Source organism: Desmodus rotundus, chromosome X (assembly GCF_022682495.2).
Source record: "Desmodus rotundus isolate HL8 chromosome X, HLdesRot8A.1, whole genome shotgun sequence".
In the NCBI taxonomy this organism is placed as follows: Eukaryota; Metazoa; Chordata; class Mammalia; order Chiroptera; family Phyllostomidae; genus Desmodus; species Desmodus rotundus.
In genome coordinates this window covers 60,315,108-60,327,485 of record NC_071400.1, presented here as the reverse complement: position 1 = coordinate 60,327,485, position 12,378 = coordinate 60,315,108, and the positions used below count along the sequence as shown (strand labels likewise).

General features: G+C 56.0%; 1 protein-coding gene across 1 annotated transcript; it reads left to right on the top strand.

Moving 5' to 3' along the window:
- The first annotated feature begins 943 nt into the window (after window positions 1–943).
- IRAK1 (interleukin 1 receptor associated kinase 1) lies at window positions 944–11,105 on the top strand. Its single transcript, XM_053917398.2, has 14 exons — window positions 944–1,185; window positions 1,267–1,434; window positions 1,548–1,679; window positions 1,798–1,901; window positions 2,083–2,268; window positions 2,502–2,566; window positions 2,746–2,860; window positions 3,604–3,722; window positions 4,200–4,407; window positions 4,823–4,888; window positions 6,358–6,594; window positions 7,245–7,656; window positions 8,145–8,288; window positions 9,180–11,105. Exons 1-14 carry the CDS (start codon window positions 1,050–1,052, stop codon window positions 9,239–9,241), a joined length of 2,154 nt encoding a protein of 717 aa, XP_053773373.1. The 5' UTR covers window positions 944–1,049; the 3' UTR covers window positions 9,242–11,105.
- The last annotated feature ends 1,273 nt before the right edge of the window (window positions 11,106–12,378 follow it).

The following is a 12,378-nucleotide window of genomic DNA, read 5'->3' as shown; positions in this document are numbered from 1 at the left end:
CCCGTGCATTCATCCAGGTAAGAGGTAGTGGTGAGGGCAGTGGGCTGGTGGGGAGGAGATGGACTACAGAGATGTTCAGGGAGACAACAGGAAAGTGGGCTGCTGATACAGGGCAGAAGAACGGAGGCTGCAGGGCATTATGGGAATGGGCATGAGAGACAAATGGGGCCAAGGCGTCGAACAGGCTGGGCACTGAGCTTGGTGCCTATCCGCTGCTTTCAGAAAAGAGGGTAAGAGAAGCCGAGCTCACAGGGGGCAGTGCAAACTGAGCCAGGAGCGTGAAGAGGGAGGAGGGACAGCAGGAGCCGAAATCCTGTTTTTAAGAGAGAGAAACGCAGTTCAAGTGCTAGTGGGAAGGCTCCAGCAAAGAAGGAAAACGGGACAATATTGCCCAGAGGTAACAGTTGCTGGTGCAGTTTCCTGAAGGAGTGAAAAAGATGGGATCCAGAGCACAGGAAGTAGGCTAAAATGCTCTGAGCTGAAGAGGACTGCTGTACAAGTTTCTAGACCGTTCTCCCTGCACCCAGCCACGCGGGCCGGGCTGACCTGTGTCAGCCAGAGGGCCTTTGTGTAGGTAACCCACATCTGACCCTGTCCTGCCGGCATCTCTGACGACTCTTCCACTGCCTCCCAAATAAAGCCAAAACATCTCAAGGGGACCTCCCTGTGACTGCCACAAGACCCAACTTCAGCCTTTTCTGGAACGCCCCATGCCTTCGCCATAGCCTGCGTCCTCAGTGCTGGGAACCGCTCTCCTCCGTCCCTCAGACCCCCAGTCGGACGGCCCCTCCTCCTAGAAGCCCCGCCCTGCCCGCCTGGCCTGGCGCGGTTGCGCTGCCGTCGCGGTAAGGGGCTGCGTGTGGCGCCCCCGTGTGGCCGAGGGCTGCAGCGGCGGCCGCGGCAGGCAAGATGGTGGAGTCCCGGGCACCGCCCCTTCCGCCCAAGCGGGCGTCACACGAGGCTGGCTTAAAGGGGAAGTGAGTCAGTGTCCGCGGACCCGGCCGGCCGAGGCCCCAAGAGGCCCCGGCCCGGTGGCGCCTTCGGCGGCCATGGCTGGGGGCCCGGGCCCGGGGGACCCCGCGGCCCCCGGCGCCCAACACTTCTTGTACGAGGTGCCACCCTGGGTCATGTGTCGCTTCTACAAAGTGATGGACGCCCTGGAGCCCAGCGACTGGTGCCAATTCGGTAGGTGGCAGCGGGCCTGTCTGGGGAGGGGCCGGTAGTGCGCGGGCCGGGTGCTCAGGCCTGACGCCCCCTGCCCCGCAGCCGCCCTTATTGTGCGTGACCAAACCGAGCTGCGGCTGTGCGAACGCTCTGGGCAGCGCACTGCCAGCGTCCTGTGGCCCTGGATCAACAGAAATGCCCGCGTGGCCGACCTCGTGCACATCCTCACGCACCTGCAGCTGCTCCGCGCGAGGGACATCATCCTGGCCTGTGAGCGCACAGCCCTGGGACTTGGGACACCCCACCACCACCAGCAGGGGGCCTCCCACAGGGCTCCTCCCCCTGCCAGGGCCTAAACATCCTTTCCTTCCTTAACGTCCCAGGGCAACCTCCCGTCCCCCTCCCACCCTCCAGCACCACCAACCCGAGAACCGGCAGCATCTCTGAACTCCCTGAGGCCAAGGCCCCCAGCCCCCGGAAGTTGCAGTCATCAGCTTCCACCCTCCTCTCTCCAGGTAAGAGGGCTCTGGTGTTGGGCTTGATGGACCTGAGGAAAACGCCACTTCGACCATGGCCATGGCTGTAGACCCTGCCGCTGGTCTCTGCCTGATTCTCATTGGTGTCTTTATGAAGGTGTTCCAGGCTCCCAGACCCATTCTGGGCCTGAGTACAGCCCTGTCCCAAGCCCTGCTGCCCTACAGCCACCACCACCATTTCCAGCCTTTCCTTCTACCAAGGTAGGTGGGTCCTGCCCCTGGGAAGGGTTCCAGTCAAGAAATAAGAAACCCAGGGAGCCCCAGCCCACCCAGCAAGGCCAGCTGGGTGGCAGCTGGGAGGCAGCTGAGGCGGGGGGGCTTGTGGCCAGGGCTGAGGGGAGGAGACAGGACCTCACCTGGTTGGGATCTCTTTCCGCAACAGAGCCCAGAGAATCCAGTGTCCTTTCTGCAAGGGACCCACCCCTCTCCATTCTGCTGGCCCCTCCATGAGATTTCCCAGGGCACCCACAACTTTTCAGAGGAGCTGAAGATCGGGGAGGGCGGCTTTGGATGTGTGTACCGGGCTGTACTGAGGAACACGGTGTATGCTGTGAAGAAGCTGAAGGAGGTGAGTGTGGTAGCATCCTGATGAGGGTCCTGAAAGGCTGACAGCAGACCCTCATCTTTCTGGGCTTCCCCCCTGCTTCCCACACAGCTCCTTCAGCTCTCTGATCCCCCAGCTCAAGGTCCCCAGCCCCTTGGTTGTTCTGGGCCCAGGACAGATGGCACTGGGAGTGGCCATCAAGCCTTGGCTGCAAGAGCCTCATGTTGCCCCCCCCCCATTTTCCCTGGGGGCTACAGGAGGCAGACCTGGAGTGGAACACTGTGAAGCAGAGCTTCCTGACTGAAGTGGAGCAGCTGTCACGGTGAGCCTTGGGTGTCCCTGCAGGACCTCACACCACGGGACCTAGCTCCCTCGGACTGAAGCCTGCCAGGCCCAGCCTAGCTGAGGGGCCAGCAGGGACTGCACACCCCTACAACAGCAAGATGGAAAGTGCGGTGGAGGCTGGGGGCCGGAGCACTTAGGCCCCACTTTCCCAAGCAGGTTTCGTCACCCAAACATCGTGGACTTTGCTGGCTACTGTGCTCAGAGTGGCTGCTACTGCCTTGTGTACGGCTTCCTGCCCAACGGCTCTCTGGAAGACCGCCTCCACTTCCAGGTAGTCTTACCTGGCCTGCCACTCTTCCGCAGACCTGCAGTGCCTGGGTGGAGTGGGGCAGGAGCCTGGCTTTCGGCCTCTATGAGTGGGTCCCACCGGCAGGCAGGGCCTGGGCTCAAGGTTCGGCCCAAGGTGGGTCACCATTTTCCGTGGCCTCTCCCTAGCTGTCCCTGCATGGCCAGGAGCCTGGGCCACGGTGCCTCTAAAAAGGGGCTTATTGAAGGGGCTTACAGTAACCTGGCTCAGGTTTCTCCCCTTTGCAAGCGGAGTAGCTGAAGGGTCTTGTCAGGATTGGTCTCGAGGAAAGGCGGCAGTGGCAGCAGGCTGCGCTATCTGGACCCACAGTTGGGCGCCGTCTAGTGAGGTGCCCAAAGACACAAGGGTAAACTGCACACCGTGCTGGGAGAAGTGGGGAGAAAGCCTCCAGTGATGTCCTGATCACCCTGGGGCAAATGAATGAACTTCAGGAACTGAGAACCACCAAATTCTACGATGAGTCCAGAAAGCACCTTCCTAGCCATTTTCCCAGCGTGCTTTATAAAGCAGTGGGAATAGTTTAGTCTCGATTCTCTTGTGAAGTAGCTCGTGGAGATTTTGCTCCTCATTTTCCAGAAGGGGAAACTAAGGCCTAGAGAGTGAAGTACTTGTCCAAATCTCATGGTGACAGGAGGGGGGAGGGTTGGAGTCAAGGAGAAGTGGGCCCCAGCCTCCCCTGTGCCCTTTTGCTCCCTCTGCTGCTCCAGACCCAGGCCTGTTCTCCTCTCTCCTGGCCTCAACGCCTGGACATCCTTTTGGGCACAGCCCGGGCGATTCAGTTTTTACATCAGGACAGCCCCAGCCTCATCCACGGAGATGTCAAGAGGTAAGGACGGGACACAGCCCCGGCCTCTGGGTCCCCTGAGAGCTGCAGGAGTAGAGTCTATGGCAAGGCAACGATGCTCCCAAACCTACCAGCAGGGAGTCTGGTCCCAAGGAACCCCACCCTGAGTGCCCCTCATGAGAATAGGCCTGCCCTCTCCTGCTCAAGGCGGAGGCTGGGGACAGGGTGCAGCCCTGAGGTGGAGCCCAGGGTCACTGAGTATCTAGCATGGGACAGATGTGGAAGCAGAGGCCAAGAACAGGTCCCGCTTATACGTGGGGCGGAACTGTGCGTGGGTGCCCTGGGTGCTGCTTGCAGCCTCTCGGGTGGCTGGACTATTCTAACTGTACCAACCACTGTCTGCAGGCAGGGTGCAGTTTGGTGGCTCCAAGTCCAATTACATCAGGGCAAGGCAGCGTGGGAGGGGGCAGAGCGAGCTGGGGCCAGGACTGGGCTGACATCCTTACCTTCTCCCCTAAGTTCCAACGTCCTTCTGGATGATAGACTGATGCCCAAACTAGGAGACTTCGGCCTGGCCCGTCTCAGCCGTTTTGCAGCGGCCAACCCTGGTCAGAGCAGCACCGTGGCCCGGACTCGGACGGTGCGCGGCACCCTGGCCTACCTGCCCGAAGAGTACGTCAAGACCGGGAGGCTGGCCGTGGACACGGATACCTTCAGCTTTGGCGTGGTGAGCCACGGCCCCCTCTGCTGGCTGGAGGGGTGGGGAGCTGTGGCCAGGCCGAGACAGGAGGGCCTGGAGAATTCCATGTGGAGCCAGAGGCCAACCTGGCAGGAAGCTAACGGAGTTGCAGCTACAGGCTCCTCCCTCCCTGGGATAGGCCCCTTCCTTGGCCCTGCACCATGTTTGATATATGTCATTTTGCATTCTTGCTCTTTAAGCCGGTGCTCCAAACTGCCAGATTTGTGCCCCATGACATCTGGCTCTGTCCCTGCAGGGAGCTGATCCTGATCTGCCTGTCCAAGGGCCAGGCCAGTCCGTCTACCCCACAAGCCGACTCTGCTTGCTGCTCTCCCCACCAAGGTTTGGGATGGTGCCATCCCCGAAGCTGCTGCTATGTTCTCCCATCTTGTTCTCTGTCCAGGTAATTCTGGAGACCCTGACTGGCCAGAGGGCTGTGAGGACGCATGGTGGCAAGACCAAGTATCTGGTGAGCCTCCTGAGGCAGGGCAGGGAGGGAGGGGGGTCGGGAGGCGCTACTCCTAGCAACCAACAGGTGCGGCCCTCGAGGGTGGAATGGTCTGGAACACAGCACCCCACAGAAGCCAGCCTTTACTGCTGCTGACTCATCTTTGAAAGTAGGCAGGGCCCCAAACAGCTTCCTTTACCTTGCCGAGGAGAAACCTGTCTTTTCTGTAGATGCTCCGGGCCTTTGCAGACCCGGGCTGGGAGGAGGGAGGGGCTGTCCCAGCAGGGCGGCCCCAGTGCTCTGGGACCACAAGCTACAGTGAGAGACAGAGCATGGGGGGCCCGTGAGAGGCCGTGGCCGGGAACCCGGCAGACTCTGAGAAGCCTCCTTCTGGTCCCCGCCAGGCGCGCTGCAGATGCACACTCCCTGTTGTGGAGGCAGGTCTGAGCTGCCTCCACCCCTGAATCCATGCTCCCTGTCTGCCTCCCCAGGGACTGGGGCGGGGCCAGGAGAAGGGAGCCCTGGGTTCTTGTCCCAGCTTGGCAGCAGTGGTCTTGGAGCAGATCCCGGCATTTACTGGGCCCCTCTCCCCATGTGGAAACAGATGTAATGCCCGTGCAGCGCTTAGACCCTTTCTGGGCCCAGAATGTGCTCGGTCAACCTTTGCTCTTCCCATTTTACCAGCTGGTATACCTGCAGCTGCTTCGGCTCCTGGCTTGGGGCTGCTTCTGTCCACTGCTGGGTCTGGGCCAGGAACCAGGGAGCCAGACAGGAGCCTGCCTTCCTTCACCGGCATATCCGCCTGGGGCTGCTCTCCATCACTGCCCCGGAGTCCTCAGGGGGTTCTTCTTTGGTCGTCTTTGCATCCTTCCTATTTGTTCTCTGTGCTGCAGCCAAGCTAATCCTTCAAAAATGTCAAGAGATCATGGAAACCTCTTTGCTTTCCCACTGTGCTTGGCGTGAAGGCCTGACACCTGAATGTAGCCTCAATTCCCCAGGTCTGGCCACCACCAGCCTTCTGTCTGTCCTCGGAGCTCCCTGCTGCCTGTCCTAGGGCCTGAAAAGCCACCCCCCACTCAGGTGCTTCCTCCTGGTCCTTCTCATCTCAGAGCTCAAGGCGGCCTCCAGTCCTGTTTCTGACCTGGGGTGTCTCTCCGCAGTGCACTCCCCTTCTTGGTCCTGCCCTCTCTGGTTAATTCATGCTTTCAGATCCCAGCTCCCATGCCGCTTGCTCACAGGCCGCTACCCATCTCCCATTGCTTTTATAGGCTCATTGGCGTTTTTCCCCTGTAGGAAGCCCCCTCTGTGAAAGTGGGCGCAGACTGTTCTGCTTGTCGCTGTATGCCTGCGGCCTGGGGTGGTGCTGGGCACACAGTGGGTGCTTCAACCTGAAGGAAAACCACAGGAGCCAGTGACCAAGGGCCTGGGAAATTCAGCTAAAGGGACAGCCTCCCTGGTGGCCGCCATGCTCACAGTTGTCTGTCCCACAGAAAGACCTGGTTGAAGAGGAAGCTGAGGAGGCCGGGGTGTCCCTGAAAAGCACCCAGACCACGCTCCAAGAGGGTCTGGCCGCAGATGCCTGGGCTGCCCCAATTGCCACCCAGATCTACAGGAAGCACCTGGACCCCAGGCCTGGGCCGTGCCCACCTGAGCTAGGCCTGGCCCTGGGCCAGCTGGCTTGCTGCTGCCTGCACCGTCGGGCTAAGAGGAGGCCCCCCATGACCCAGGTATCAGGGCGGGCAGGGAAAGCAATTGAGGCACGTACTACCCGTGGGGGCAGTGGCCTGGAAACCCCGCGTTTCTGGCGCTGCCCTGTAGCGAGCCAAACACACACAGCGCCTGCCGGGCCTTTCTCCGGAGACAGAGTCCCTACATTTCTGACTTAACCTTCGGTTCTTCCTGTGGTGGCCAGACCCCCACTGAACCCTGCCTGGTATATAGACAGTCAGAGGGCTTTTATTGTGCCCCCTTCTGGATGTACTACACTACTGCATTTGCCTTTTTCTGGCCCCTCCCTGGCCCCCACCTCTTGGCCTCTGACAGTTGCGAATAGAGAATCCCCATTTGAGGGCAGCAGGGCACAGAGATTCACTTTCTAGAAGACAGAGAAGCTATTGTCAGTCCTGAGCTTTGGGTGGCTGTATCTCAGTGCTCCCTGTGGGAGGGACAAAGAGGCAAGGGACAGAATTTTCCCAGCTGCACGGTGTACTAGCTTAAGGGTCCTTGGGGGTCCAGAGCGGCTGTGTGGGTCCTGAGATGGCAGCTCAAGCCCCAAGGTTATGACTGGTCTCCGTGGTCAAGCCCGGCCTGCCTAGGGGCAGAGGAGAGCCCCACCCGGGCCACTCACCCCCCTGAGAGCCCCTCTTTCTCCTCACAGGTGTACGAGAGGCTGGAGAAGCTTCAGGCAGCAGTGGCAGGGCCATCCCTGGAGCTAGAGGCTGCCAGCCGCAGCCCCCCTTCCCCACAGGAGAACTCCTACATGTCCACCACCAGCAGTGCCAGCCCCTGGCAGCCCCTGGCAGCCCCCGCAGGGTCCCTGGCCCAGGCTCCGGAGCGGCTCCAACAAGGCCCCAACCAGCCTGTGGAGAGTGATGAGAGTGTGTCTGATCTGTCTGCTGCCCTGCATTCCTGGCACCTGACCGCGAGCTGCCCTGCGGGCCCTGCCCTGCCAGATAGCCCTGGACAAGGGGCCGCAGCACCCCTTGGGCAGGCCAGCGGTACTCAACGGGGTCCAGCCCAAGAATTGACATGGGGGAGCGGCCCAGAGCCCCGGTCCTCAGCTGTAGAAGGTAGCTGGGATCAGGTGCCCGGGACAGGGACCAGGGACCTCCTTTGGCAGCAGTGCCCATACTTGTCGCCCCCAGCCTTCTGGGATGAGAGAACGGGGCCTGCTGTTAGGCTCACTCTGTCCCTAGCAAGCTCCAGGCCTCTGCCTTAGGGCCCGTGGCCAGCCTTAGAAAAGGGTGCAGAGGATAGCTCGGTGCTGTCTCATCTCCCCAGGCCTCCAGGTGGGTAAGAAAATGCCAGGAGCTCACTTCCTGAAAGCTGGGAACAAGGAGGGCTCTCTTTATTCAGGACCAGGTTGCTGGCCTACCTGGGAGCTGGGTGGTGGCACAGCCCTTTCTAGACCTTGCCTTTAGGGCACCGAGGACTTCTGTCCTGAAGGGGCAGGATGGGGGGGGGGGGGGGGCAGAAAACTCCTGAGACTGGAAGTGCCAGTGGGGAGTTGCTAGGCATAATGGCCATTGAAGCTAAGAGGGTGTTCTCTCTACCCCAGGATCACTCCTGGGCAGCTCTGCGTCATCACGGCCACCACAGATCGTCATCAACCCAGCCCGACAGAAGATGGTGCAGAAGCTGGCCTTGTACGAGGACGGGGTCCTGGACAGCCTGCAGCTGCTGTCGTCAAGCTCCCTCCCAGGTACCCGCGTGCTCTCTGCAGCTGGATGGTCAGCCCCCAGGGCCGCTCAAGCACACCTCCTTGTGCCAGCCCCAAACAGCACAGTGGGGTTTTTTTACATTTTATTTAGCCCTGGCTGGTGTGGCTCAGTGGATTGAGTGCTGGCCTGTGAACCGAAAGGGCGCAGGTTTGATTCTCGGTCAGGGCACATGCCTGGGTTGCGGGCCAGGTCCCCAGTTGGCGTATGAGAGGCAACTGATTGATGTACTTCTCACACATCGGTGTTTCTCTCTCTTTCTGCCTCCCTCACCCTCTCAAAAAAATTTTAACAAATCTTTTTTGAAATGTCAGTGTGCAAGAGACACACCGATCAGTTGCCTCTGCACACCCCCAGCCAGGGACCTGGCCCGTAACTCAAGTGTGTGCCCTGATGGGGAATCAAACTGGCAACCTTTCGGTTTGCAGGCTGGTGCTCGATCCACTGAGCCACACCAGCTAGAGTGAGTGTTTTTTCTGACCGTGCACTAATGAGGCCCCTGCTCCCCAAGGGTGTGGGACAGCACGAAGGCAGGCCACCCACCCCCTCTAGGAATGCCTGGAAGCCCAGGCTGCTCCCATGCCTCCCTTGAGAAGTTGTTTATTCTGGGCAAAGCCCTATCCCGGCTCTCTCACTTTCTCCTGATACAGTACCTTCCCTTAGTCTTGAGGTGCCAGCGCCCCTACCATGCTTCCAGCAAGCATTATCCATTTCAGATGCTGTTTGAAGAAGCTCTGCTTAGGAATAGAAAGCCCCTCTTTCCAGAGAACACCCTGGGAGCTGAAGCGGAACCATGGCCCAGCCCTTGAACCAGCCCTCCAGCAACCAAGGGGCCTCCCGGATTTACTAACTGGCCTTTCCTCCTCCTCCTGTAGGCTTGGGCCTGGAACACCAACACAGGCAGGGCCCGGAAGAGAGTGACGAATTTCAGAGCTGATCTGTTCACCTGGGAAGATCCCCCAAACCCAGAAGTCAAAGTTCTCATGGTTGGAAGTTCTCATAACACACGAACCCTCAGGAGCCTGTGGGCAGTAGGGGTGGGGCCCCGGCCTCGCAGGGGAGAGTAGCCCCTGTGCTGTAGGGGAATGGGCACAGGCCGGGCTCAGTGCCACCCAGGGCGGCTACTGACATCTCACAGGCCTGCCTTCAGTCCAGCATTCGGGGGAGAGGAAAGCCAATGTCATCAGAGGGGTGTGGGGGAGGAATTCATGTCTGAAGGCTGCTGGCTGCACGGGCCAGAGAGGAGAGGTGAGGGGGACCATTGGTACAATGGGATATAGCGGGGAGCCGGTACCCCAAGAGTTGGGCAAGGCATTTGCAGCCCAGGCCTACCGCAGCTGCCCTTAACCTTTCTTTTTGAATTTTGCTGAAGCCCTAGGGGAAAGCGGCCACTCTGTAGAATACAGCAGATAAGTCCTGGGGTCCTCCCAGCCGCTTGTGATGGAAAAGAGAGCTGTGGCCGTCCTATGGCTCAGTCCACTAGCTAGAAGTAAGAGTTCTGAGATACCCCAGAGAGTTCCAGCAGTGCCCCGCATCAGGCCATTGTCAGTAGGCATCATTAGGCAGCTGTGAGCTAGCCTAACGTGACTGCCTGCTAGCCGGGTCACCTCTGGGTGCTACAGACAGGAACCAAACCAAGTCAGGCTCCAGAGGCCAGTGGCTCGGCATCAGGCCCAGGCACTGATTGTGACAGAAGGGTCACTTCCCAAGGTTGGCCTAGGCCCGAGTCCTGTGTTACCCAGACAGTGAGAAGCCCCAAGGCAAGAAGTTGGGAGCAACGCAGAGAAGAAGGAAAAGGAAATTGAGACACCGTTTTAGAAACAAGGGAGGTTTCACGTAACAGTGTCTTCGAAAGTGAGCCCAGGGCTGCAGCATAGGCTTGCAATGATTTGTGTCCACAATCATGAACCACACTACGTGCCTCGCAAAGAAAGGCATTGGTGAAGTCCAAGTTGTACTGGAGTAATAAAAACTTATGTTTCAATCTCTGATTGTACTCGTGGAGTTTGTTCCACTGAAAACCTCAAGCTTCTCCAGTGCTTTTCAACTCAGGGTTCTTGACTGCCCAACCCAAAACACCAGCCCCCCCCCCCAAATCCCCTGAGGCTTTTGCTGCTGCTCCCTAGGTCCACAACACTACTACCCAACAGTACTTTCATGGGCTGTTCAATTTTTCCTGTATATTTTGTGGGTTCCGATGCTATTGTAAATGGTATCTCTATGTCATTTTCTAATTGGTCGTTGATAGCATATAGGAATACATTTGAGTTTTGTCTGTTGGCTTTCTATTCTGTGACCCTGCTTAAATTCACTTACTAGCTTTAGCAGTTTTTTCGTAAATACATTGGGATAGTCTATGTATACAAATCACTTCATCTGCAAATAAAGATAATTTTACCACTTCTTTTCCAATCTGCCTTTTAGTTCTTTTTCTTGCCTTATAGCACTAGCTAGGGCCTCTAGTCAGATGTTAAGTAGAAGTGGTGAAAGTAGACCTCCTTGCCTTGTCAATTTTTGGTACAAAGTATTATCTCTCCCATTCAGTGTGATTGTCATACATGTATTTTGTCAACGTGATGAACCACATCAATTGATTTTCAAATGTTAAACCAACTCTTAATTCCCTAGATTTTAAAAAAAAAGCACTTCCTGATATGCCATTTGCTAATAACTTGAGAACTTTTGCGTCTATTATTCATGAAAGATACTGATCTGTAGTTTTCTTATAATATCGTTATCTGGTTTGGGTATCACGGCCTCAAAATAAATTGGAAAGTGTTTCCTTGTCTTATGTTCTTAAAGGGCTTGTGTGTGCTCGGTGTTAACTTCTTTAAATGTTTGAAGGATTCAGCAGTGAAACCATCTGTACCTGGAGTTTTCTTTGTGGGAAGTTTTTAACTCCAAATTCAATTTCTTCAATTAGCTATTAGCCCATTCAGATTTTGTTTCATGTATCAGTTTTAGTAATTTGTGTCTTTTGAGGAATTTGCCTGTTTCATTTAAATTGGCATAAAGTTGCCCTGGCTGGTGTAGCTCAGTGGATTGAGTGCCGGCCTGCGAACCAAAGGATCCCCGGTTTGATTCCCACCCAGGGCACATGCCTGGGTTGCAGGCCAGGTCCCCCGGTGGGGGGCATGCGAGAGGCAACTACACATTGATGTTTCTCTCCCTCCCCCTCTGCCTAAAAATAAATGGAATCTTTTATAAAAAATAAATGGAATCTTTTATAAAAAATAAATAGGCATAAGGTTAGTAATCCCCCCTTACAATCCCTTTACACCCACAGCTACTGTAGTGACACCCCCCCCTTTCATTCCTGATATTGGTAATTTATGGCTTTCCTTTTTCACTATCCTAGATAGCTTGTCAATTTTATCAAACATTTCAAAGTACCAAATTTTGGTTTCACTGATTTTTTTTCTTCTATTGTTTTGTCTATTTTCTATTTTGTTAATTTCTACTCATTATCCTTTCCTTTATTTTACTTATTTTGGAGTAATAAAAACTTATTTCAGGTTAAATTTGCTCACACCTTTTTCTGACATCATAAAATGTAGCCTTAAAATAATTGGTTTTAAACTTTTCTTTTTCTAACATAAGTGGGTACTTAAAGCTAAAAATTCCCTTTGATAACAGCTTTAGTTGAATTCTGCTTATTTGGGTGTGTTCTGTTGCCATCCTTCAGTTCACAGTGTTTTCTAATCTCCCCTGTAATTACTTTTTGTAAAGATTTTATTTACTTTTAGAGAGGGGAAGGGAGGGAGAAAGAGCAGAGAAACATCACTTGATTGCCTCTTGCACGCCCCCTACTGGGGCCCTGGCCCACCACCCAGGCGTGTGCCCTGACTGGGAATCAAATCTGTGACCTTTTTGTTTGTGGGACGGTGCCCAACCCACTGAGCCACACTGGTCAGGGTATGTGATTACTTCTTTAAGCAATAACTTACTTAGTAGTACATTTAATTCCCAAATATTTGGGGATTTTGCAGATACCTTTTTGCCATGTGTTTTTAATTCCACTGTGGTCAGAGAATTTACTCTATAATTTCATTCCTTTTAAAATTATTGACACTT